We start from the raw sequence: 27705 nt of genomic DNA on the forward strand, positions 1-27705 counted from the left end.
ATTTTACAGTTTTATTCGGCCCACTGCCAAGATCTGCATTTTGTAACTCTTGTTAACACTGTCAAAGGCAGAGTAGGAATGATTACAAAGTGTCTTGTTGCATGATATGTACCCAAGGATGAGGTGAATGAGATGAGGGTGAAGCACCTCACTTATAGGAACACTGTATCTTGTCACTCTTGTTTGCATGATGGCTGGGGCAGTACTGTACTGTATGTTGTATGTTCCGTCGTGTTCTGGACGTTGGCAGAGTGTAACTTGGTGCTAGTTGGCCGTTGATACATGGCTTGGTTTCCATTATGTATAATGCCTACATAAATATTATACTTAAGGGATTATACATAAAGCACATTTTAGACAATAATTTTTCATGACTATTTTATTCTAAAAATGTTATGTTCTAAGTACAGATACAAGATAATCTATTAAGCATTACTATAATTAGCTGGTGCATATTATACAATCATCAACTTTGAACTTCTTATTGTTAAAATATATATTTTCATAGGAAAATTATCATAATTCTAACAAAAAAAATCACTCATCCAAAAAGTTACTTAGAAATAATATAAATCAGTTTGTATCCATTTCTTCAGGTTCTGGGACCTCTTCATCACTCAAATCTCTGTCAATCACATCTTCAATTTCCACATCATTCACTGTTTCCTCTTCAGTCTCGGGTCCAAGTTCTTGCAGCAATTCTTTCAGGTGCTCAACCAGCTGCTCGTCATCACAAGGAGCGGCGGCATGTACCTGTTAAAACAAAGAAGCTGTTAATATGCAGCCATGTCTAGCCTTTGTTAAGTGGGTTTGTCCAAACTGCTTAAAGACTTTCTTCGACTTCTTCCTTGGAATTTCAGCCATTCAATTACTTTTCTTACAAACATTTGCTTCTATAATAATATATAAATTATTTTCATAACTTTTAGTAATGCAGTACACTGCCTCTCATCTGTGTGTGTGTGTGTGTGTGTAGTGATTTTTTTTTTATATATATATATTTATACCTTGCTTTCTCCTTAACATTTCTCAATATTAGAGCTCATCAAAGAATTAGAGCATAAGATGAAATAAAATATCCATTTCTGAGCAATGCATAGATAACTGCTCTGAACTACATGCTCTGGCCTGATTCACACACTCTCAAACTTCTACACTATGAGCAAGTCTTAGTTTGCAAGGTTACTTGTTTTTTTGGGACTGTTTTAATCCCTAATTAATGAGGTGAGGAGTTAATGATAGAGAACAAGCTCACAAATTATCAAGGCAAATTTGCTATAACACACAAACCCTCCAAACACTCCTGCAAACAACTCTTGGTAACTCAAAAATCATTACAATTTGTTCTGAAGCTAGTGAACCACTATCAACTACCCTGTCTGTCACCCAGTGGCAGTAACACTCTATTAATTTAAGTTAAGGGGTCGAGTAAGCTGGCCACTTTACTTATGGCTAACCCTTAGTTATATGGGTTAGGGGACTTGGGGACTATGCTTGGTCCCCAAGCACAGAATCACTTAAACGCTATGACCCCTCAGTACAGGTATTCGAACCCAGGCTGCCGTGGGTTTTGTTATCAATAGCACTGATCAACAAACACCCGACAACAAGTGACATGGTGGAGGCTGACTCCATACACAGTTTCAAATGTAGATATGATACAGCTCGAGAAGCTCTGGAATCTGTACACCAGTAGATTGACGGTTGAGAGGCAGGACCAAAGAGTCAAAGCTCAACCCCCTCAAGCACATCTAGGTGAGTACAGTGGAATCTCGACTTACAAATACCCCTACTTATGAATTTTTTGAGCTATGATCCCAATTTCGTCGGAAAATTCAACTCGACTTACGACCTTTGTTTTGACTTGCGACTTTGTTGATACAAGTATGGGTCGACCGAGCCGATGGTTACTGGTGGCACGGGCGACCACGCTTCAGTTTACCAGTGTCACCCGCCTAGTGACGATCACACTTGAATATTATATTTGGGAGGACAACAGGATGGATGGTGAGGGAAGTGGATGGTTGGATGGATGATAAGGGGACTTTTTTTTTTTTTATTATTATTATTATTTTCTACCACAGACATGGCCACACATTAACAATGCTAACCAGCATATATACATTTTCTTCTGTCCTCCATGGACAGGGTTAGAGATGTGTTAAACATATAGTTCAAGAGTTTATTGAACAATCAACCACAGAAGGTGATTTGGTGCTTTTAAAATGCTAAGCTAAGCTACATACGTAAATACATAGATACACAGATTTGTGTATCTAACTCACACCCCAGAAGTGACTCGAACGCATACTCGTAGGAGCAACGCAACTGGTGTGTACAGGACACCTTAATCCACTTCTGTTGGAGTCACTTCTGGGGTGCGAGTTTTCAGTTGCATATAGTCCTGGGGACCATTCAGGCTTGTTCGCATTTGTGTTCCTCACGTGTGCCCCAAAAAATGAGGTAATTTGATAAAATACGTTGACCAGACCACACACTAGCAGTTGAAGGGACGACGACGTTTCGGCCCGTCCTGGACCATTCTCAAGTCGATTGTGATGAGGACAGGTAGGGACAGGCAATAAATAGGCAAGAGAGAGCTGAGGAGGAAAGTAAGATGTAGGGGATAGTAGCAATAATGAGAACTGCAGAAGGCCTATTGGCCCATACGAGGCAGCTCCTATTATAACCACCGAAGGAGATAGTAATAGGAATAAGAAGAGGATAGCAAGGGAGCGTAGGAGAAGACAATGCACAGAAAAAGGGAGAAGAGAGAAAGAAAACAGAAAAAGAAAGAAAATGGAAGGGGTAAGCTTATGTTAAGTCACGTTTGTTAGAAAGATTAGAGCATTTGAGTATATATTGTGAAAGGGAAGAGTCCACAGCAACAAAGCCAGGACTCAAGTTCATGTTGGGTACATTGTTTATAAGAGCCGATTCTACAAGACGGCGTCTGTGTAGAGTAGAGGCAGGAAAGATTATTTTGGAGGAGGACCAATCAATGGGATGATTAGAATCCCTCACATGGCAGAAGAGAGCATTGTTAGTGTCTGCAGACTTAACACTTCTCTTGTGTTCTTTAAGTCTGTCATTCAGTGTACGGCCAGTTTCGCCAAAGTATTGGAGAGGACAAGATGAACAGGAAATAGAGTAGACACCAGCAGCATTAGAAGCAGGAGGAGCAGTGTGAACTAGATTACTACGAAGTGTGTTAGTTTGTCGAAAGGCGAGTTTAATGTCAAGAGGATGAAAGGTATTGGTAAAAGTTTTGAGTTCAGATATGAAGGGAAGGCATAGTACAGTGCTACTAGTGTTGGAAGCAGGTTTAGGATGAAAGAAATTTTGTTTAGCTTGAGAGTAGGCACAGTTGATGAAATGCAAAGGATAACCAAGGCGAGAGAATGATTTGTAGATAAAGGCAATTTCAGAATCAAGAAACTGAGGGTTTCTTGAAACTTGATAAAATACTATGCTCAAGATTACCATCCGAGTGCCGGCGAGGGGATGGTTCAAATAGCTTCGGCTATCACCTCCTTATTGTCCGGTCGTGATGGTCGAGTGGATTAAGGTGTCCTATACACACCAGTTGCGTTGCTCCTGGCAGTATGGGTTCGAGTCACTTCTGGGGTGTGAGTTTTCAGTTATTTAATATATATATATATATATATAATTATATATATATATATATTATATATATATATATATATATATATATATATATATATATATATATATATATATATATATATATATATATATATATATGATCGATGTTCCCTTCGGGAATCTTAATTTTAACACTTTCTGAGGATGAGGACTCCTCGCGGCGTCCTGTTTCGCCTACCCGCTCCCGCATAGTGGACATAAAGTTATGTCCTCTTTTAACCCTTACACTGCTCAGGGGTCCTTGGGACATTTACACCCCTGTGCGCAAGAAAAAAAAAAAATCAAAATTTTTTTTTCGTCTTCTAAACATGTTAGTTTGTGTCCCCTGAGCACGGGAAAAAAAAAAAAAAAATCGTAGGTGACATATTTTGGGCGCAATTGACTGAGGAATTCTGGCAAAAAGTGGGCGTTGACAGAGCGGTCGTCAGACCCGGTCAGCGTCACCCGCGTTGACAGATGGGAGTTGCCACAAAGATATTATTACCTAATTGTTTCAATGTCTCCGATTGATTTTTTCTTAGTTTTTTTGCAGTAATATTATTCAATATTGTGTATTGTAATATATTTATATAATAAAAGTGGTTAATAATCGCTATACTCAAAAGTATGATGTGCATATTAGTGATTCAATTATTATGTTTATAAAACTATAAACAAATAGTTTTGCTGCTATTACACTCTATACACAGGTTATATATAAGTATTGGCATGTTTTGGTCACCATAACGAACCACTAAGTTGGTATTGAGAATCGAAAAGCAACGAGGAGTTACTGCCACACACCAGCCAGCCACTCGCTGCCACTCCCTCAACACACACACTAAACTTTCTCCCCCAACAATACCAGTTGTGGTGTTATTACACTATATACAGACGTTATATATAAGTATGTGTATATTTTGTTCACAACTGTACAGCTAAGCTGATATAGTTAGTTCAGGCACTAAGAGTCGTCGCTATACACAGATGGCGGCTGGCGGCTCCCTCACTCTTTCAAGGTCACACGCACTGAACTTTCTCCCCCAACAATACCATTTGTGGTGTTATTACACTATATACAGACGTTATATATAAGTATGTATATATTTTGTTCACCACAACTGTACAGCTAAGCTGATATAGTTAGTTCAGGCACTAAGAGTCGTCGCTATACACAGATGGCGGCTCCCTCACTCATTCAAGGTCACATGCACTAAACTTTCTCCCCCAACAATACCAGTTGTGGTGTTATTACACTATATACAGACGTTATATATATGTGTATATTTTGTTCACCACAACTGTACAGCTAAGCTGATATAGTTAGTTCAGGCACTAAGAGTCGTCGCTATACACAGATGGCGGCTGGCGGCTCCCTCACTCTTTCAAGGTCACACGCACTAAACTTTCTCCCCCAACAATACCTTTTGCAGTGTTATTACCCTATATACACATATTATATATAAATATCTACATGTTTTATGCACCGTAACTGTACACCTAAGCTTGTAGTGCGCCCAAAGAGCATAGTGGCCACCCTCTAAACAGCTAGACAAATCGTGCAGACGACGTCACCTCCGTCACCCATATGGCTCCTCCCAGCATAATCCTTTTGCTGTTATTACACTAATACACACATTATATATAAGTATCTACATTTGTGTTCACCATAGAGAACCATTGACCTGGTATGGTGAATGCAAACAATAACAGGTGGCCACACAGTAAACGATGCTGTCTCCCTCCGTCTCTCAGCATCACTCCTCCCACAGCGCTGATTATTACAACAATCCTGCTATTATCACAACCCTGGTTATTTATATCACAGTCATTGGTCATCTGTAATATTGTCATCGCTAAATAATAACAATTATATATTTATTTTGACATTTTTCGGCGATGCTGTGGTCACAAGCTGAACATCAATGCTGTTCGCTCATGCTGCGTGCGCCGGCCTTGGTTGTTCCAACAGTACTGTGCCTCTCACACCTGAGAATATTGCCCACGATTTTTTTTTTAAATTGCATCTGTTTACAAGAGCCCTGAGGAAGCTACTGTGAACCCCGTGTAGCCGCGGGCCATTTGAATCAGGCCTGGCACCCTATGGCGTATATATACGCCATGCGCACCATGGGACATGTTACTCAGGGCATATATATACACCATGCGCAGTTTAAGGGTTAAAATATTTGTATAAAATTCAATTTTTATCCGATTTACTTTGGGTTTGTTTCAAACTGCGCGCCATGAGGCTCTCTTTCTCACCAATAGGCTGCATGGTACAAAAAGTTCATGAAAGGTTCACAAACATAACAAAAGTAAAAACATTTCGTGTGCGTTTGACTCTCACTGATATGTTCCAGCGTTGTTTTATATTTGGCGCTATTCTATCTTACGCTTTGTTGATCTTTTTTACCTACGGGCTCATAGAACATTCTATTGCGAACACATTGACACAAAAATGAATGATGTACATAGAATAATAATGTCATGAGAGTGAAATAAGTATAAACTTTCAAAGCGCCGTGTGTTGTCCCGTCACCGATACCGGGTAACAATTTCACCACATCCCACACTCTTGCGGGCGGGCCGCAATCATTATTCTACACTTATATTCATATCACCATGTTGGGAATTTCATTGCGAGTCCATTGATACCAAAATTAATGCTGTAGGACAAGTGTGGAGGTGATAACAATCCCAAGAGTAAAAACATTTTGTTGCTGTTGGGCGCTCACGGCGAGTCATCTTCGTAGTTATTTATTTGGTGCTGGTATCCCTATACGTTTCGTGACTTTTTTTTACTGATGTTCTTCTAGAGAATTTTATTGCGAACACGTTGGTACCAAAATGAAATACGTAGCTCAAGAACTAAGGTCAGGAGAGTAAAAAAAGTATACACATTTTTGTTTTAACGCTTACGCGGCAAAACGCCGTGAGCACATACTGCTTTTTTTTTTACCTTCGCCGTGAGGCTGAAAGTGTTAAGATGAATAGGAAAACCAGGGATATACGGAACATCTTGTTTCAGATTCTTTACTTTAAAATGCATAACGTTTCGAATACTTCTCGTATTCATCATCAGATCTAAAAGAAAAAACAGAAATCACAATCAAATAACAGGTAAACAAAGAACTCATACTGAATATAATTGCCTATCAAAGAAAGAAAAATGCTTAAAAAACAAAACACTTAAGCTAACTTAAAGTGATCAATACAAATAAAACTTATTAACTGTCACATAGATAAAAGCTAATTTAAAAATCCATTAAATTACAAGAGGAATTTTATAACTACTAAAACAAACCATTCTATTAAACTTACGCGAAGTGATCAGCAGAAGTGAAACTTGATACCTATCACATAGATACTAAACACTATAACAAATATTTATATAATGACTACAAATCTACAAAAAATATATACAAAATGCAAACAGAATAAACAACAATTATAAAGTACTAACCAAAATCTTATAAAAACTCAAATATTAAATGAAACTAAATACCAAAAAATGTATTATATATCCTAAATAAAAGATAATAATAATGTACAATGTCAAGACTTGAAATAAGTAAGAAAAGGCAAAGACATGGTAAACTAAACAAAATTATAATAAAATTAAACTACCAGAATGAACTATAAATCAAATTACAGTGCCTACTGTGCACTTTACAGTGTACAATTGAACAGCCGAAAGGTTGCTATTTAACAGAGGCCGCAACTCCTTTATATATAAGGATTCCATTACTCTCAAATCTGACTGGCCATTCATACAGGTGTCCAGAATTTTAAAATCAGATTCCAGCAGAGAATGATTAAACTCAAAACAATGGTTTCTAATCTCCGAAAATGCTGGTTTAGATAATGGTAATCCAGTCCTAAAAGATACTTCCCGGTGCTCAAGTACCCTAATCTTAAAGTTCCGAATGGAACTCCCGATATATCCAGCATTACAGCTGGAACAATTATACATATATACGACATTTGAGCACAAGGGGGTAGGCACTTTATCTTTAAATTTAAAATAAGAGCCTATGGTATTTGTGTTGACAAAAATAAATCTAAAGTCTACTTGAGGATAACAATGCTGCAACAGTCTCCTCAAACGACTCCTTACAGAAAAACTAATAGTGCCATAAAATGGTAATTTAATATATTTAACACTTTCGCGCTCTCGGCGTTCAAAAAAAAAATCATACCCTATGCGCTTTCGGCGATTCGCGCGCCTACGCGGTAAGACCGAAAAGTGTACACTCTTTTGACTGTCCTGACAATAATTGAAGGCGCACGTATTTAAATTTGGTATCACTGTGTTCGCAATAAAATTGTCTATAAGAACATACCTATAAAATGCCGCCAAAGCATAAGGACTATCAACACTAAATAAAAAACTATTCAGATCACTCGCCGAGAGCGCCAAACAGCAACAAAATGTTTCCACTCTCTTAATGGTTGCGAAGCCTACAGTTGTCCTACATCGCTAATTGTGGTATCATTGGAATCGCAATAAAATTCTCTACACGGACATATGCATATAAATATAGATTCAATGTCGTAGCCCACCCAAAACAGTGTGGGAAGTGGCCGAAGTGTTACCCGCGGCGGCATATCGGCGAAACTCGCTTTGAAAAGTGTATATTCAATTCACTGTCCTGACATTATTTGTTGATGTATGTATTTCATTTTTGTACCAATGTGTTTGCAATAGAATGTTCTATAAGAACATAAGTATTAAAGGTCACATAAGGATGCGTTCGACCGGCAACATATATAAAAACTACGTCGATTATACTCGTCGTGTCAATAATACAATTGTTTTACCACGATGATTCACTGCCACGTCGTTCTCTTTAATAAGCTGTTCGGCAATCAGAGAAAACGTAAATTTCATGGCAAACATTTGTAAACTATTCCCAAGTTGATCGGATAATAAATGGATTTTATACAAATATTTCTCGTGACTCCCGAGAGGGTCACGCACGCGGTGTGATTAATAATATTGGTGACAACGACGGTCTGCTGGGATGCGCGAAAGTGTTAATATCCCTTTCTACTGTAGTAATCCTACACGATGGGTGAAACTTCTTATTTAAGAAATTCCTTATAAAGGTATAAACCATATGCAAAGGATAACCATTATTTGAAAAAAAATTCACAAGAAAATTAATTTCTTGATCAAAGTTATTCCAATTTGAACATAAAACAAAGGCCCTATTCAGTAGAGTGTTAATTGCAATTTTCGTAAAAATATCAGGAACAAAAGAATTAAAATTTAAACCTAAACTAGTAAAAGTTGGTTTCCTAAAAACATTAGTGTTGAACCCATTAAGGTTATTCACTTTGACATCAAGAAACGACAATGAATTATCCACTTCACACTCTGCAGTAAAACGTATATTACTATGTTGTGCATTAAGATACTCTCTAAATTTCTCAATATGACATTGGTCCTTAAATAACAAAAAAGAGTCATCTACATATCTCCTGTACAAGACTGGTTTAAAGGCCAAAGGACATTTATCAAACCAATTTATTTCATGAAAACTCAAAAAAGCATTAGCCAGTGCAGGACCCAAGGGAGACCCCCATTGCTACTCCTTCAATTTGTTTATAATATTTGTTATTAAACATAAAGACGGAGTCTTTAACCGCTATTTCTAACAGCCGTCTGAATATTTTACTTTACTACAAAATGCCTTTTCTTACTTATTTCAAGTCTTGACATTGTACATTATTATTATCTTTTATTTAGGATATATAATACATTTTTTTATATTTAGTTTTATTTAATATTTGAGTTTTTATAAGATTTTGGTTAGTACTTTATAATTGTCGTTTATCCTGTTTGTATTTTAAATACATTTTTTGTAGATTTGTAGTCATTATATAAATATTTGTTATAGTGTTTAGTATCTATGTGTTAGGTATCAAGTTTCACTTCTGCTGATCACTTCGCGTAAGTTTAATAGAATGGTTTGTTTTAGTAGTTATAAAATTCCTCTTGTAATTTAATGGATTTTTAAATTAGCTTTTATCTATGTGACAGTTAATAAGTTTTATTTGTATTGATCACTTTAAGTTAGCTTAAGTGTTTTGTTTTTTAAGCATTTTTCTTTCTATGATAGGCAATTATATTCAGTATGAGTTCTTTGTTTACCTGTTATTTGATTGTGATTTCTGTTTTTTCTTTTAGATCTGATGATGAATACGAGAAGTATTCGAAACGTTATGCATTTTAAAGTAAATGCAGTTAAAGTAAAGAATCTGAAACAAGATGTTCAGTATATCCCTGGTTTTCCTATTCATCTTAAAATAAATAAATAAATATATAAACACTGTATATATATAAATATATATATATATATATATATATATATATATATATATATATATATATATATATATATATATATGTCGTACCTAGTAGCCAGAACTCACTTTTTGGCCTACTATTCAAGGCCCGATTTGCCTAATAAGCCAAGTTTTCCTGAATTAATATATTTTTTCTAATTTTTTTCTTATGAAATGATAAAGCTACCCATTTCATTATGTATGAGGTCATTTTTTTTTATTGGAGTTAAAATTAACGTAGATATATGACCGAACCTAACCAACCCTACCTAACCTAACCTACCCTATCTTTATAGGTTAGGTTTGGTTAGGTAGCCGAAAAAGTTAGGTTAGGTTAGGTTAGGTAGGTTAGGTAGTCGAAAAACAATTAATTCATGAAAACTTGGCTTATTAGGCAAATCGGGCCTTGCATAGTAGGCTGAGAAGTGCGTTCTGGCTATTAGGTACGACATATATATATATATATATATATATATATATATATATATATATATATGTCGTACCTAGTAGCCAGAACGCACTTCTCAGCCTACTATGCAAGGCCCGATTTGCCTAATAAGGCAAGTTTTCATGAATTAATATATTTTCTCTAATTTTTTTCTTATGAAATGATAAAGCTACCCATTTCATTGTATATGAGGTCAATTTTTTTTTATTGGAGTTAAAATTTACGTAGATATATGACCAAACCTAACCAACCCTACCTAACCTAACCTAACCTATCTTTATGGGTTAGGTTACGTTATGTAGCAGAAAAAGTTAGGTTAGGTTAGGTTAGGTAGGTTAGGTAGTTGAAAAACAATTAATTCATGAAAACTTGGCTTATTAGGCAAATCGGGCCTTGCATAGTAGGCTGAGAAGTGCGTTCTGGCTACTAGGTACGACATATATATATATATAATATATATATATATATATATATATATATATATATATATATATATATATATATATATATATATATATAAATATATATATATATATATATATATATATATACAGTGGTACCTCGCATAACGAATTTAATCCGTTCCATGTTCGTCATGTGAAACGGACGTCATACAAAACGAGTGTCCCCCATGTAACCAGTGTGATGCACTGTGTTTATTGTGAAATTTCCCCAGTGTGCATGACATCAAATGTTCCCCAAAATATAATTTTTCTTTGTAAAATGATAAATTACCATCCCTGAACATGTCTATGTAAAAATAATTACCAAATTCCACTTACTTTGGCTGTGAGGGCGTGGACAAGGTGTGCTGTGATGTCATCAGGGGCTGGTCGCCCGTGTGTGAAGCTCCCAGACACGGTCGCGCAGGCCATTCAAGCACCGCGTGTTGCCACAAATATATTTTCAAATATTTTTTCTATGCATTTCCAATGCGGTTTTATTTGTTTCTTTTATCGTATATGATGCATATTTGTGACCTTTACAATATGTATACAGTAGAATGTTCATAATTTTCCATGAAACTGTGATACATGTGTCAGTAATGTGTCCACAATAAATGTTTATTGTCACAATATTACGTGGTAAAAATTCACTAAAATTACAATATGTACAGTTTCACATACTATTTACACAGTAACACACTGTATTACACACTCAGTACTTTGGAGGTGCGTAATAGTCAACGAAGTAGTCCATGGTACACAGCGCGACTTTGCTCTCTTTGCACCAGCTACATATAGATTTACGTTTCCTGTTTCATCGTTCTGTGTGCTTGCAAATAACGCACTCACGTGCACCCTTGGCTTTAGTACTTGTAGGTGGTATGTAGTCAAGCTTGTAAAGCATAAAATAGTATTGAAACGATTATAGAAAAAGCTCAATTTGTAAGGTAGTCTTGAAAAGATCACTTTGTAAGGTCCCACACAGGAAGAGATTCAGCTAGCCTCAAAGAGTGTCCATCAGTCAGGAAGAGATTCAGCTAGCCTCAAAGAGTGTCCATCAGTCAGGAAGAGATTCAGGTATTCTTGAAAATATCAATGAACACCACCACAATGGAAGCCGCTAACACTGTTCATCTATGCTACTTGTATCAGATGCATCATCACTGAACGCAGAAAACGATTCATCTATGTATTATCTATATACATTAGAGATGGCAAGGGTGGGGCTCAGAGCTACACCTGGATACGCTCGCTGTATCATCCTCATAGGTGCTGTACACTGGTATCCGACCGTTGTGTTAAGCCCTTATTGCGCCAAGCTTCACCAATGTTATGACCCTTATGTTCTTCAAACAATAGGGTCTGAATTGCACCGACTGAGCACAGTCTTTCAACACCGTGTGGGACAGGTGTTTGAGAGCCAGAGGCACGTGTGCCACAAATGGTTGCTCACGCACTACTTACCCATCCAGCAGCCCTTGTCATTCATATTAGTTATAGCAAAAGGTTCGTTCAGTGTTTGTTGGGTAGGCTGTTCCATTATGACAATCTTTCTTTGTTTCAAATGTGTTCCATTTGTTTTGTACTTGTCACTTACGTCTCAATAATGGAGCAGCCTACCCGACAAACACTGAACGAACCTTTATGACATTTGTCCATTTTTCAAATTGTTTCAACAGTTCTTTTATTTTTCGTTTTTTTTTTTTTAAGAAACATGGAGCAGCCGACCTGTAGACCACCGAACGAACCTTTTTGACATTTGTACTGGTTTTCAAAATTCTTCATTTTTTTTATTATTTACGTTTTTTTGTATGTAAGAAACATGGAGCAGCCTACCTGCCGACCACCGAACGAATCTTTTTGACATTTGTTGTATATCAGACATTTCATTTCTTTTTTCCTACAAATACGTCAATGCTTTGCAACATCTCAGCAGTCACCCTTTTATATCCCAGCATCATTAGCATCTTTAAACAAGAACAACATAATTTATGTGCATCGTCGGAGGCATCTAAGAATGTGCAAGAAGCAGCGCGACCCCACCATGTGGTGTTGACGTTACTCAAACCAGCGTTCGTCATACGGGATGATTTGACGCCGATCGGGCCGTTCGTTACCCAAAATATTCGTCTTTTGGGGCAATCGTTATGCGAGGTACCACTGTATATATATATATATATATATATATATATATATATATATTATTTTCTGGTTTAGGGCTTCTATCCCTCTAACTATTTTCTTAGCATCAGGGCTTAATTGAAATAGGAGTTCTCCAAAACTCATTTTCGTACTTTTAAGGTGAAGAAAAGAAGTGATTTACTATAGAGTGTATTACACTTATTTGTATAATTTGCACGACGTTTCGAACCTCCATGGTTCATTCTCAAGTGAACAGATCTTACAATACTAGTTGATTTTATACCCGCATTAGGTCAGGTGATAATACAATGAAGGTGAAAACATGGGGGGATACATAAGGGATAAACATAGGGGCTGCAGAAGGCTTATTGGCCCATACGAGGCATCTCCTATCTAAACACAAAGATTAATCCAGTGTAATTGGCCTGTTATGTTAGACATTGTCTTCTGTGTTGGCATCGATATGTTCTTGTCTTGTCCTTACTCTCATGGTGGGTAGAGTAAATAGTTCCGTGATTTGGGTGTTCATGGTAGGTCGCTCTATTCTTATGGCGACCTACCATGAACACCCAAATCACGGAACTATTTACTCTACCCACCATGAGAGTAAGGACAAGACAAGAACATATCGATGCCAACACAGAAGACAATGTCCAACATAACAGGCCAATTACACTGGATTAATCTTTGTGTTTAGATAGGAGATGCCTCGTATGGGCCAATAAGCCTTCTGCAGCCCCTATGTTTATCCCTTATGTATCCCCCCATGTTTTCACCTTCATTGTATTATCACCTGACCTAATGCGGGTATAAAATCAACTAGTATTGTAAGATCTGTTCACTTGAGAATGAACCATGGAGGTTCGAAACGTCGTGCAAATTATACAAATAAGTGTAATACACTCTATAGTAAATCACTTCTTTTCTTCACCTTAAAAGTACGAAAATGAGTTTTGGAGAACTCCTATTTCAATTAAGCCCTGATGCTAAGAAAATAGTTAGAGGGATAGAGGCCCTAAACCAGAAAATAATAAATACAGAATATGCGGTCATATTCAATGAAACATGTTTGAAAGAAAACCTGCTGCCAGTATACACCAAAATAAATATAAATATATATATATATATATATATATATATATATATATATATATATATATATATATATATATATATATATATATATATATATATATATATATATATGAAGCACTGCCCTAATTCTTTTTAGTTCATTGTGCCACTCCAGTAAATAATGTTTTATAATATTCTCAAATGTATTTCTCTTTCCAAGCATTTTAAAATGTGATTCACTAATGTTAATATATATATATATATATAAATATATATATATATATATAAATATATATATATATATATATATATATATATATATATATATATTATTAAATATGACCGAAAAAGTAAGATTAATAATTCTAACACGAATTTTCTCAATCTTTCGTACATTATGCTTCACTGTTGGAGGTAAATCGAAAATCAATTCTCCAAAATTCATTTTCATTTCTAGTCTGACGCGACACGGGCGCGTTTCGTAAAACTTATTACATTTTCAAAGACTTCACAAATACACAACTGATTAGAACTTGCGTTTCCCTGATTTTATATCTACATTTGAGTGAGGTGGGAAGGGTGATGTGGCATTACATTTGAGTGAGGTGGGAAGGATGATGTGGCATTAACACAAGACAGAACACTAGAGGATATTAATAGGGTATTAAAAGTATCAACACAAGACAGAACAGAAACAATGGGTATTGAATAGAAGTGTTTGTAGAAAGCCTATTGGTCCAGAATGGAAGCAAGTCGACGAAGAACTCTGTAGGGTAAGGCAGGTTCTAGTCAATAACGGCTTCTCCAATGGTTTCATCGAAGACATCATAAGAAGGAAAGTGAAAAGCCATGCAACCTCCGAAGAGACAACTAACACAACACCTATACCCCCTATTAGACTATTTTACAGGAACTTCTTTTCCACAGCTCATAAAACAGAGGAAAGGGTCCTGAAAGATATTGTTAATAGAAACGTTATCCCTACAGACAAAAATCAGAGGATACAACTGACGATTTACTATAAAACCAGAAAAACGGCCAGCCTACTCATGAGAAACTCTCCAGACACGAAACAGAACGCTTTAAAAGAGACTAACGTCGTCTATGCCTTCAAATGCCCACTTGGGGACTGTAAGCTCCAAAAAACCCAGTATATAGGCAAGACAACAACATCTCTTTCTAGGCGTTTAACGATGCATAAACAACAGGGCTCCATTAAGGAACATATAATCTCTTCCCATAACCAAACCATCGCCAGAGAAATCCTAGTAAACAACACAGAAATCATCGATAGATACAGCGATAGCAGGCGGCTTGACGTTTGCGAGGCACTACACATCAAGAAGTCAACACCAGCAATCAACAGCCAATTATTGCGCAACTATATTCTACCCACCTCAAGACTCCGCTCCAATATAGAAGCATCAAGAAATATGGACCAATAGGCTTTCTACAAACACTTTTATTCAATACCCATTGTTTCTGTTCTGTCTTGTGTTGATACTTTTAATACCCTATTAATATCCTCTAGTGTTCTGTCTTGTGTTAATGCCACATCATCCTTCCCACCTCACTCAAATGTAATGCCACATCACCCTTCCCACCTCACTCAAATGTAGATATAAAATCAGGGAAACGCAAGTTCTAATCAGTTGTGTATTTGTGAAGTCTTTGAAAATGTAATAAGTTTTACGAAACGCGCCCGTGTCGCGTCAGACTAGAAATAAAAATGAATTTTGGAGAATTGATTTTCGATTTACCTCCAACAGTGAAGCATAATGTACGAAAGATTGAGAAAATTCGTGTTAGAATTATTAATCTTACTTTTTCGGTCATATTTAATAATATATGTCTACAGGAAAGACTGCTACCAAAATATACTAATATATATATATATATATATATATATATATATATATATATATATATATATATATATATATATATATATATATATATATATATATATATATATATATTTATATATATATATATTAACATTAGTGAATCACATTTTAAAATGCTTGGAAAGAGAAATACATTTGAGAATATTATAAAACATTATTTACTGGAGTGGCACAATGAACTAAAAAGAATTAGGGCAGTGCTTCACAAGCTACACAAAGTAGTGAATAACTTAATACAACATAATAGAGCAACTTATGGCATAAATTACCTTTAGAGCACGACGGAGGTAGTACCTTGCTGAGTTTGCCTGCTCTCCTCCTTGCAAGTAATGAGTCCAACCCAGCAGGTACCATGTGTCTACGATCTGTAAACATTACACTAATTTAATGCTACCCATTCAATAGAAATTAAAATTTAGTGTACATTAAATGCCACGTGTTTAAATTTAATATATTTGGTACCTAATGTTATGATCCCAGGTAGCCTGAAAAATGAGTCTACCTGCCTGACAGTTATTCCACCTACTAGACCCAATTATGAGGTCAGAGGAAGTATAGATATGTGAATATATATTAAATACATGACAAGTGTTAATGAATAGTTTAAAAGCATGAGCAGAGGATGAACATGTAAATAAGTGACAGGATGAACATGCAAATAAGTGACATGATATGAGATGTTGATACTTTGCTGACAAAGTGTGAGGCTTGCTGTGGACGTCTTGACCTCACTTGAGCAACAGAGGTTGTGAGAGGGGGGGGGGGGGTTGTACTGTGTTTGTGCTCCTGGCAGCAAAGGAGGAACCCCTAGTTGTGTGCTCCTTCAAGAGGAGGGAACCAGTCAGGCGTTTATGTATGAAGCCTGAGAACGACTTAAAGTGCTCAAGTCAGGACTAGAAGAAGTTTTGTGAGGCAGTCCTACAGCGATTTTGTGGGCGACCTGTGAGCGCCATTGTTGAGGATCAGGACCTGAACGTCCTCAAATCAGATAAATTCTGTGGTAAGCCTATTTAACCAGTTGTTAGTGATTGCCTGTGTTTGATCATGTGCCCAGCGATCATGGCAAGTGTTTATGAATATAGTAGATATATTTATTAAGGCAGTAAGCTGAAATAAGAGAGTAGGGATAGGGGAACCAGCTGGAGGGGGCGGCGACGTGTCCACCCTCGCCGAATGTCAGTGGGTGACTGAGGGAGGAGAGCTCCTGACGGCGGCGGCTGCCAGCAACGTCGAGTATGGACTCTCAGAGATGAGGGAGGATCGTCGCGACGTGTTAAAGTTTAAAGAGGTGTCAGATGGAGGATTTATATTTTCTGTGAATACATTTAATTATGTTTTAGTAGGGAAATATTTTTATTGGCATGGCAGTGGAATTGCAGGTTTGTTTGGGGAGGAGTTGATGGAAGAACGTTGAGTCCAGGGAAGAAGCTAATGGAGGAAACTTCATGGCTGGAGAAGTGAATGCTGAACTCTGTGGGAAAGCAGAGCCCCTGAGTGAAGAGCTGACCTCAAGCTGTGTAAAGGAGCAGTGAAGAGGAGTTTCACATGTCTGTGGGACCAGTGGTGAAGCATCACTTGTGTTTGATGAGAACTTCATTGTGTAGCAGTTTGGGAGAACTGCAGAAGAGCCTTGTTGACTATTTTGGAGAGCCTAGAGATATACATGGTAGTGAGCCTTTAGGAGCAGAACAGAGGTTCATGGTGATCACACATAATGTATAAGGGAGTGCTTGAATGCCTATTGGCGTGTAAGACGCAGTGTAAAGTGAGAGATTGATTTCTTTTTGTGTTGGGAATATTTATGCAGATGTTTGTGGTGTTTCAGCCATAGGCTGAGGTTTATATACTTTGAGAACTGATTGTACAATAGTGTTGTGACGATATTACAGTCCTCACTTAGTGAGGACTGCACGCACGACTTGTGATCCTGTGGTCCTGGGTTCGATCCCAGGCGCAGGCGAGAAACAATGGGCAGAGTTTCTTTCACCCTATGCCCCTGTTACCTAGCAGTAAAATAGGTACCTGGGTGTTAGTCAGCTGTCACGGGCTGCTTCCTGGGGGATGTGTGTGTATGTGTGTGAAAAAAAAGCCGATTGACAGTTGAGAGGCGGGCCGAAAGAGCCAGAGCTCAACCCCAGCAAGCACAACTAGGTAAATACATGACATCCTCCCTTACTGACATAACTACCTCTCTTACAAACACGACCGTCCCCTCTTACTGACATGACAAACGTTCTTGCTGACGTGACCGTCCCTCTTATTGTCATGATAACCCCTCTTATTAACATGATAGCTTCTCTTGCTTTCATGAGAAGATAGTTCATAACTCTTGCATATAATCGAGATAATGGCTAAACACACTGAAGTGTATTGCTATATGTAATAACTGTGTTTAAGGAGGCCTAGCATTAACAAGTCACTCTTTTAACCCATGTTAGTACCTCACAGTGATTAAATGTCAACAATCTCTCTCAAAAAAATTATTCTCTTCAGCGGCATGCATCATAATGACAAATTAATGGAGAAGAATTACAAAATAGTTGTATATCAATATATTATCATCTATGTTAAATTATATAAACAACTATAAAGTTATTTTTTGGTAATATTTTGTGGTGGGTTGACCAAGGGCCCCCAGAATACTAACAAAGTTTGGACACCAAGGGGTACTAACGTAGGGTTAAAGATGATAGTGCCCACCAAACCATCAATTATTTTTCATGCACAATGTGAAACTTAAATACAGTACTGTACAGTATACAGTATTCAAATAAAAACAAGATATATTTCACCCTTTCTCTCTCGTTTCATTATAATCATCATTTTATCCTTACTTCATCGTTTTCTTCTGTTAGTCCTTCAAGAACGTCTACAGCATGCTTATAATCCTCTACTTCTATGAGGATTCTCGCCGCGCTGAGGCGTGTTGCATATGACAGAGGGCACACCTCTACCGGGTCAAAAGTACCTGCTGCTGCCTTCCCTTCATCCACTTCTTTATATTTTGGTAGCCATATTTCAATTGATTTGGTTATGTATGTCTTTGCTTCTTGCACTTCTTGTTTCACCAAGAGAAAACTAGCCTGTTTTGCCAAATAAATTAAATGTTAAGTGACATTAATATAATGTATCTGTATAACTTACAAACTTTAACAGCCTAAGAAATATAACAATTTGTTATTTCAAAAGTAGTTAAATATACTTATCTCTATTGTTACATAAACTGAAATAAATAGAGCAAAGTAATTGGAGTTTGGACGCTAGATAAGTTATGGGTATGAAAATCCGATGTTAACTAAAATATGGTGTCCGGAAATAATGTGAAAGTGCAAAGTGTCTATAAACCCCAATACCAGTATCGAGACACCAAGACATACTGTACCACCCAGTTCAAAGCAATTCTGCTAGTACTATATAAACATGTATATAATGGTCTCTTAGTTTAAAAAGTATTAGGCGACTCACTCACATACTTGGTACTGTACCAAGCTGAAAACTTCTAAACTCTGTCTGTAAAGATCAATAATATTTTTTAAAGGTTAAGTGTCTATCATTTGAAAATGACAGGAACAGTTCAAGGGATGCTTTTGAATGCTCTTGAATTTGGCCCCCACAGCCCCTTCCTAGTATGTTAGAAGTCCTGGATTACCCATGGTTGGCTGTCAATCTACTATTCTCTTTGGAAAGATGGGCTCACTTAATGCTTGATTACTTTGGAACGCATAATGATCTGCTCAAATTTTTATGTGTTTTTGGAGGCTTCTCATCTCGTGTATTTAATATTGAATTATTTGCTCCCATGATATGGGGCTCCCATATCATTCCCATGATAAACTGTTTCCCATATCATTCCCATGATATGGGTCCATGGCAACTTCATATTGGTGTTAAAATTGCCTGTAGCTTTAGTCAATGTGGACTGCAAGGCTTGTACTCATTTAGTGGAGGTTTAATATTTTTGTGACACTAGAAAAGTTCTTGGCAAAAAAATATTTGCAGAACTAGATTCCCCCATACCTCAGGTTTCTTGTCCTTGCCGGCAGTGACATCTGCTTCAGATACCTTGCTGGAACTTTTTGATGTGGCGACAGATTTATATGCTGCATGTTATCTATCTTGAGGTTATCTTGAGATGATTTCAGGGCTTAGCGTCCCTGTGGCCCGGTCCTCGACCAGGCCTCCTTTTTGTTACACACCCTCCAGAAAGCAGCCCATAGCAGCTGTCTAACTCCCGGGTACCTATTTACTGCTAGGTAACAGGGGCATCAGAGTGAAAGAAACTCTGCCCATTTGTTTCCGCCTCCACCGGAGATCGAACCCGGAACCACAGGACTACGAATCCGAAGCGCTGTCCACTCAGATGTCAGGCTCCTCATGTTGCACATGGAGTCTGCATAGTGGCTTTCAGTAATGTTAGTTCACCATTTTCTATACTGTACTGTATTTCGCTTCCCTTCTGGAGTGATGGATCAGGTGTTGGCTGTGGCAGGAGCATCCTACCAATCACTTTTGTTTTTGCCTGCACTCTGCTTCTGTGGTGCCTGTGATAGCTTGTCCTAGGTAGTGGCTTTCTTGAGTTTTTGGCTTGGATATATAGTTAGTAATTGAAAGGGTTTTTCCTCTCAGCCCTTTTGGAGCATGTTCTGGTGACAGTGTGGCAGGGGGATTGCTGAGAAAATTTCAATGGGCTTGGGCTCAGGATGCTTGTGCATTCTGCTTCATATCTCAGGGCATTTGATGGGCTTGGTTATCTCTTCCTCGTCATGTTCGCCTAGTTCCTTTTCAACCTTCTATGCTTATCCTGCAGTCATTCGTGGATGTTTGGGTAATGGGGTTATTGCAGTCATTATCTCTGGGGGGGGGGGTCCCTGTTCTTCAAGAAAGGATTCTTCGGTTCCTTGGTTTATTCGCAATCTCTCCTTTCTCAATGAGCACATTTGCCAGGTACGATGGTGTTTAGTCAGTGTTTGCTCGTCTCCCTGAATCGAAGAAATGCTTACTGGCATGTTCTTATTCACCCTCCATCCCAAGTTTGACTAGGGATCAAAGTAGGGAACTTCTGCTACCACTTTTGGGATTTTCCATTTGCTTAAACCTGGCACCCACAATCTTCATCAGATTTAACCTGATGGTTCTACACCATCACCATGTTCACGGCATCTGAATTCTGGCATAGCTCAACGACTTGCTAGTTAAGGCTCCCTGTTTTCAGATAATTCTGACAACAGGGAGCTCTATCTTTACCTATAAATCTGCTCTTTACCTAGTTGGCATTTACCTAGTTCAGGTTCCTTTATTAAGTGATGGATGTCGCTATTGACTCTTTCCTAGTCACTGATGTGGTTGAGACTATTTTGGGAATTCAGAACATCCTACCTCTGTATTCCAACATAACATGAGTTCCAGCAATAGCCAACACCACATAGTTGTAAGAGTGAAACAGTAAAATGAATCCAGACAAAAACCTGAGGCCCCAGAGAAACCAGGCCAGCATGTGACAACATGCGCTGGCAGAGACCCCAGGGTGACCAGCATTGCCACCTAGTGGTAGGTGGGTGTAACAGGATCAGTATGTTTGCATTGTGGTACCAATGGTTGCTTTGTTTCCTACCTGTATTTTATTTTCATCTTGAAAATGCTTAGTGGGATTTCTTTCAGTTTTAAGGTTATTTCTGATCCCCAGCTCCGTTCACCTCTGAGGGGAACCAGATTTGGTTCTGGCTCCCAGTAGGTTAGAGTGGGTCTCAGAGACCTGGTGTAATTACCCCAAGGCACGGTGGGACCACTGCTTAGCTGCAGGGAGCCACTCAGGGCTTGCCTCCCAGAAATGGTACAGTACTTAATAGGAAATAAGTGAAATACACTGAAAACTTAATATTCAGTGAATACTTTAACAACTAAACAAATCAATCATTCAATTAATATTTTAAAATCTAAAGAAATTAATGTCACAAACAAAATGAAAATATTAAAACACAATTCTTTATGAGTAAATGAATAGCATGATAAAATTATAAAATAAATACTATATACAAACCATATGCTGATAGGCCTCTGGGTTACTAGGGTCAACTTGGATGGCAGTGGTGATACTGGTACTGCATTGATTCTCTGCATCATCTTCATCACACAAGTCTGTCATGAACAATTCTGCCACTGAGCAATGAGCAGTAGAAAGCTGACGAACTAGGGTTGATATCCTGCCTTCAGGATCTACTGATAAACACGATGGAAATGGGTCACTTTTACACCCCGTGGCTCCAATTACCGACGTCTTTTTATCATCATTAGGAGATTCACCCTCTTCCGTGCTCGTTTCTGCTTCTTTAATGGAGACATCTGATGAGCTGTTCTTAGAACACTCTTTCTTATTTTCTTTTACAGATTGCTGAAGACCACTGATTACTTTTGTTAAGAGCTCAATACCCTTTTGATAGCATTGGAGAGAGGCTTTATCCTCCAGTAACTGTGCCATCGACATGTATTTTGAATAACCATCTTCAGGTTTTAAAGTAATAGCTCGTCCCAAGCAGTGTTTAGCTCCATCCAGGTTTCCAACTTCAAGGCACAAGCTGGCTGATGTCTCCAGTGCTGACACATTATCTGGATCTCGTTTTAATGCCTCTTGACAAAGTGTCTGAGCTTTTTCATACTGGAAACTGTCTATTTGTTCCTGTGCCTGTTTCAGAAGATCTTCAACTGTTAGCGACTCAATATTTAGTTTTGCAGCATTTTTTTTCCGTAATTTTGCTAATTTTTTCTTTTGGTTATTAATTGTATTTTTACCCATTGCTCCTGCAGAATAAAAGATTTTTTCTGTTAGTCTCTAGGCATTTGTAATCTGGAGGTATTTTGAATTTATGTATATACATACTGTATTTAATATCCTTCAATAAATTAGAAACTAATGATTTAAAAAAACAGAGTTGAATGTAATGAAATGCCATTTTCTGGGCAAGCCCCGGAAGTTCCATGGAGCTATTGGGCTAATATGCGAATCATTAGACTGGGGCATTAGTCTATGGAGTTCAGCCTACTGGGGACCACGAGCCAGAACCTGGCCCCTCAGAGAAGCACAGGGAGCAATGGCCCTGGAAAAACCCCCCTGTGGTTGGGGGTTTTCCTTATCTGCCATCGTCCGTGGGTTAGGCACTCAGAAAGGTAGGCATAACAAAATGTACCCCATATGGTAAGAAAATTACAATCAAAAACCGAACAGAGAGGCAGAACTCCCTCCAGTCCCAAGGAAACAAGCAAACATCACACCTTGTACTCGTGCCACTCGTCCGCACAACCCTCCTCTCCCCTTCCCGAGAGGGAAAGGGGGAGCCCCGGACCTCCTGTGCCGGCTACCTAGCACTCTAGTTCGGAAACTAAAATTCAAAACGATGCAAAAAGCTGCTGACTGGAGGAAGGGAAGGTGCAAGGAAGCCTCTGCGGCTCACCCAGAAAATGGTGTTTCATGACATTCAATGCTGGTTTTCTGTGGGGAAGCCCCTTCGGCTCCCTGGAGCTACCTAACCAAAGATAAGGAAAAGAAGAACTTACCTGGGAGGTGGCTGCTACACGCTCCTCAACATGAAGTCGAGACAATTGACTGCAACCTGTGACCCAAAGCAACACATAAATGCCCTGGGCATTTATGTGGCCACCCAATATTTGATATCAAATTGTTCGCAATATAAGGGCGCATATTTTAAAACTATTCCCATAATAATAGAGCAATAACTGGAATTTTAACAAATATTTTAATTTTGAACGCTCATCATCACAAAATTATTTATATCGTTCCAGTGTTCTGACAAATTTTTGTGTTACATCTTTCATTTTGGTATCAAATTGTTCACAATCTAAAGGTGCACATTTTAAAACTAGTCTCATAATAATAGCACAAAAAATAGAATTTTAACAAATATTTTAAAATTTTGACCAAAAAACGTATTTATAATTTTTCAAGTGTTCTGATATCAAGTTTCGTGTTACATCTTTCATTTTGGTATCAAATTGTGCGCACTCTAAAGGCACTCATTTTGAAACTATCCCAAAGTCGATCGAATAATAAATGAATTTAATACAAATATTTTTTTATTGGATGCACATCATGTCCAATGCTTGGACTCGAGAGAAAAAATCGAATGCAAGTTGCGTTTGAAGAATGGTATAGTGTTAAAGTGCCAGAGATGTGGATTCAAAATATAACTTATTTAAAAATATTCCAAGCAAAGCTCAGGAACATAGTATACCATACAAACTGAATAGATAGAATAATAATGACCTAAAATGGATAACAAAGGATCTGAAGAATCTGATACAGCAGGTAGAAAGATAGCTTGGCACAAAAGGATTAAGAATGGGGATGTCAGTTTAGAACAAGAATTTGTCCAACTGGTTAGAAATGTTAAAAAAGAGATGAGGAAGGGAATAAAAAAAAAAAAAGATGAAGTTTACATAGCAGGGCAAGCAAAGACAAATCCTAAGGTCAGATAACTGATAATGAAGAAGAGATGTGTAGCATTTTTAATAAATATTTTATCTCTATATTTACTAAAGAAGAACTGAACATTATGCCTTCAGCCGAACAGGTCTATTTAGGTGGGGAAGAGGACAGGTTGACTAGTTTAGCTGTTACCAGGGAAAATGTTATTAAACAAATAGTGAAACTCAAGCCAAACAAATCTCCAGGGCCGGACGAAGTGTTTGCCACAGTGCTTAAGGAATGCAAAGAGAAGCTTTGTGAGCTCCTCTAGAAGTGCCTAGACAGGAGCATTGTCTACCATATTTAATACATGATTAGTCAGGGAGAGTGCCAAAGTCATGGAAGATGGCTAATGTGGTACCAGTTTTCAAGAAAGGAGATAGATCACTTGCGTTAAACTATCAGCCAATTAGCTAAATGTCTATTGTGGGAAAGTTACTTGAATCGATAATTGCAAATACCATTCGTCTTCATCTTGAAAAACACAAACTAATAAATGATTCACAACATGGTTTTACTAATGGCTGTTCATGTTTAACAAATTTACTATCATTTTATTCTAGCATAGTTGAGGCAGTTGATAGTGGTAAGGTTTGCGATGTTGTGTACCTTGACTTTAGCAAAGCTTTTGACACAGTGCCAGTTAAGTCAGAGTGGGAAAATGTTGTAAGTGGAGTGCATCAAGGATCTGTCCTGGGATCTCTGTTATTCATAATGCAGTATATATAAATGATTTAGATTCAGGTTTGAGAAGCAATATTTTCAAAACTGCCGATGATACAAAAATCGGGAGGGAAATAAACACGGAAAAAGACTATCACTTCAAGACAATCTAAATAGGGTTTTGAAATGGCCAAAAGATTGGCAGATGCAGTTTAATACTGACAAATTTAAGATTTTGAGGCTAGGTAATAATGATGATATAGTTACATGATATGAGCTACATGGTGTTGAGTGTGTGAAGTCGGATTGCAAAAGGGATCTTGGAGTTATGATTAATAAGAATTTAAAACCAAAAAATCAATACATAAATGTTCGTAATAAGGCAAATAGGACACTGGGATTTATTAATCGAAGTGTTACTAATAAGACACCTGGTGTTGTTCTTCAGCTATATCTTGCTCTGGTTAGGCCCCATTTAGATTGTGCAGTTCAGTTTTGGTCGCCGTACTATAGAATGTATATAAATTCACTAGAATGAATCCAGCATAGGATGACAAAGTTAATCCCGCAAATTAGAAATCTATCACACAAAGAAAGATTAACAAAGCTTAATTTACATTTGCTGGAAAGGCAAAGAATTGGGGGTGACATGATAGAGGTGTACAAGTGGATGAATGAATATAACAAAGGGGATATTAATAGGGTATTAAAAGTATCAACAGAAGAAAGAACACGAAACAATGGGTATAAATTGGATAAGTTTAGATTTAGGAAAGACATGGGTAAATACTGGTTTATTATTATGAATAACAGAGTCTTGAGGCACTCTACTTACAACATTTTTGCACTCTGACTTAACCATATTTATACTCACTCTTATAATAACTTATAATAACATGGTTGTTTATTAGTGGAACCAACTATTGCGTAACATGGTGGAAGTGGGGTCCCTTGAATATTTCAAGCATGGGTTGGAAATGTATATGAGTGGGATTGGTTGGTTATAAATAGGAGCTGCCTCTTATGGGCCAATAGGCCTTCTGCAGTTACCTTTATTCTTATGTTCTTATATACTTATAAACCCAAGGAATCACCTAACCACCAATGCCGTAAATGCCAAGACATTACCTCAATTTAAAATTTAGCTGGAAAAAATCTTCAGGAACAATGGAAGGACCTTTGACAAAATAACTTCATGTCCGTGTCGAGGCCACTGAAGATGGTACCCCTCAAATAAATTCAGGTAAAAATACATACACATAAAAAAATCATGATCCACATGAGGAATTCTTGAGATCAAATTGGAACCCATTTATTCTATGTATACAAGATATAGTCAAAATAAGCACCAATTAATCAAACTCAGCCTAACCAAACAGTCATGAGGAGCTTGTGTAAAACTTCTCAATATTCCTTTTCAGCCAATATTAAATATTTGGTGCTCATTTTGACTAAATATTATTATATACATGTTGTGTTGATTTAGGGGCGACGACGATCGTGGGATCGGATGCGCCCATTATATACATGTGCGGTATATAAAAAAAAAATGAAGATTTACCAGAAAGAAAAAATATAGTACTGTATTGACTTACAAGTATGACTAAGTTCGCACAGTACAGTACCCCATGCATTACGTAAGTTGCTCCTTATTCAAGTCTCATCTTTGGTCGCACCTCTTTCAATCTGAACCTGATGGCCCACCCCTTTTCAACACATCACTCATTTTCTCAACCTGGATAAGTCGCTCCACTTCTCATTTTTATTCTTTATAAATACTAATCCTTGTATTTATTGGTATTTAAACCATACAGCTATTATAACAAATGAATTTACAAATAACATAAGCGTACATATGGGCCTTGATTTAAGTGTTACGAATTATGCAGGTATTCTTTATATAGGGGAAAATTGGGGCGAGCCAGGAGGTTAAACCATACCAGTTACCTGCATAGTTGGGTCTGACTAGTGACTGGATGTGTTAACATACTTCAACATATACAGTGACAACCAACGAACAAAATATGTGTAAATATTAATAACATAACGCATAGAGTTTCACAAAACAGACCGTCTTGGGTAGCACGTGTTGACAACTGCCAGCTGACCGGCACTGGCGAGTGTTGTGGTCGCTTACACTCGGGTCACCGAAGCCCGGCCTGGCAACCCAGGATTATATGTACTAATAAATAAATAAATAAATAAATGTTTATTCAGGTAAGGTACATACATACAAGAGATTTTACAAAATTGGATAGATTTATAGATAGAACTAGTACATACAATGCCTAAAGCCACTATTACTAATAGTCATCGCCCCTAAATCAACACAAGACGAAGGCATACTCCCATCGCAAGCGGAGAGCAAATGAAGAACTGCAAATTAATGGTGTAACACTTGAATGGGTTGACCACTATCGGTACCTTGGCGTCACTGTCGGCTCTAACAAGGGAAAGAAAGAGGAGCTCAATCAACTCATAGGAACATGCAAAAGTCGACTCAGGGCACTGAAAGCTATGACCTGGAATGGACATGGAGCCTCTATTGCC

At 37.6% G+C, this 27705-nt stretch overlaps 1 protein-coding gene across 2 annotated transcripts; it reads right to left on the reverse strand.

Annotated features, from left to right (window-relative positions):
* Positions 1 to 361: 361 nt before the first annotated feature.
* On the reverse strand, positions 362 to 27705 carry LOC123763705 (uncharacterized). 2 transcript variants are annotated; one of them, XM_069304273.1, is made up of 5 exons: positions 27678 to 27705; positions 22054 to 22811; positions 18851 to 19099; positions 16286 to 16381; positions 362 to 753 (listed from the first exon to the last, which is right to left on the reverse strand). In XM_069304273.1, exons 1-5 carry the CDS (start codon positions 27688 to 27690, stop codon positions 574 to 576), a joined length of 1296 nt encoding a protein of 431 aa, XP_069160374.1. In that variant the 5' UTR covers positions 27691 to 27705; the 3' UTR covers positions 362 to 573. The 2 variants fall into 2 exon arrangements, with proteins under 2 accessions (XP_069160374.1, XP_045606951.2); XM_045750995.2 differs by lacking the exon at positions 27678 to 27705 and adding an exon at positions 27227 to 27331.

This window comes from Procambarus clarkii, chromosome 52, assembly GCF_040958095.1.
Source record: "Procambarus clarkii isolate CNS0578487 chromosome 52, FALCON_Pclarkii_2.0, whole genome shotgun sequence".
In the NCBI taxonomy this organism is placed as follows: domain Eukaryota; kingdom Metazoa; phylum Arthropoda; class Malacostraca; order Decapoda; family Cambaridae; genus Procambarus; species Procambarus clarkii.

Coding starts and splice junctions, on each gene's coding strand:
- LOC123763705 (XM_069304273.1), bottom strand. Junction 19,100..22,053: donor CAGAGGCCTATCAGCATATG/GTTTGTATATAG, acceptor TTGGCAAAACAG/GCTAGTTTTCTCTTGGTGAA. Junction 16,382..18,850: donor TAACAGAAGAAAACGATGAA/GTAAGGATAAAA, acceptor TAATGTTTACAG/ATCGTAGACACATGGTACCT.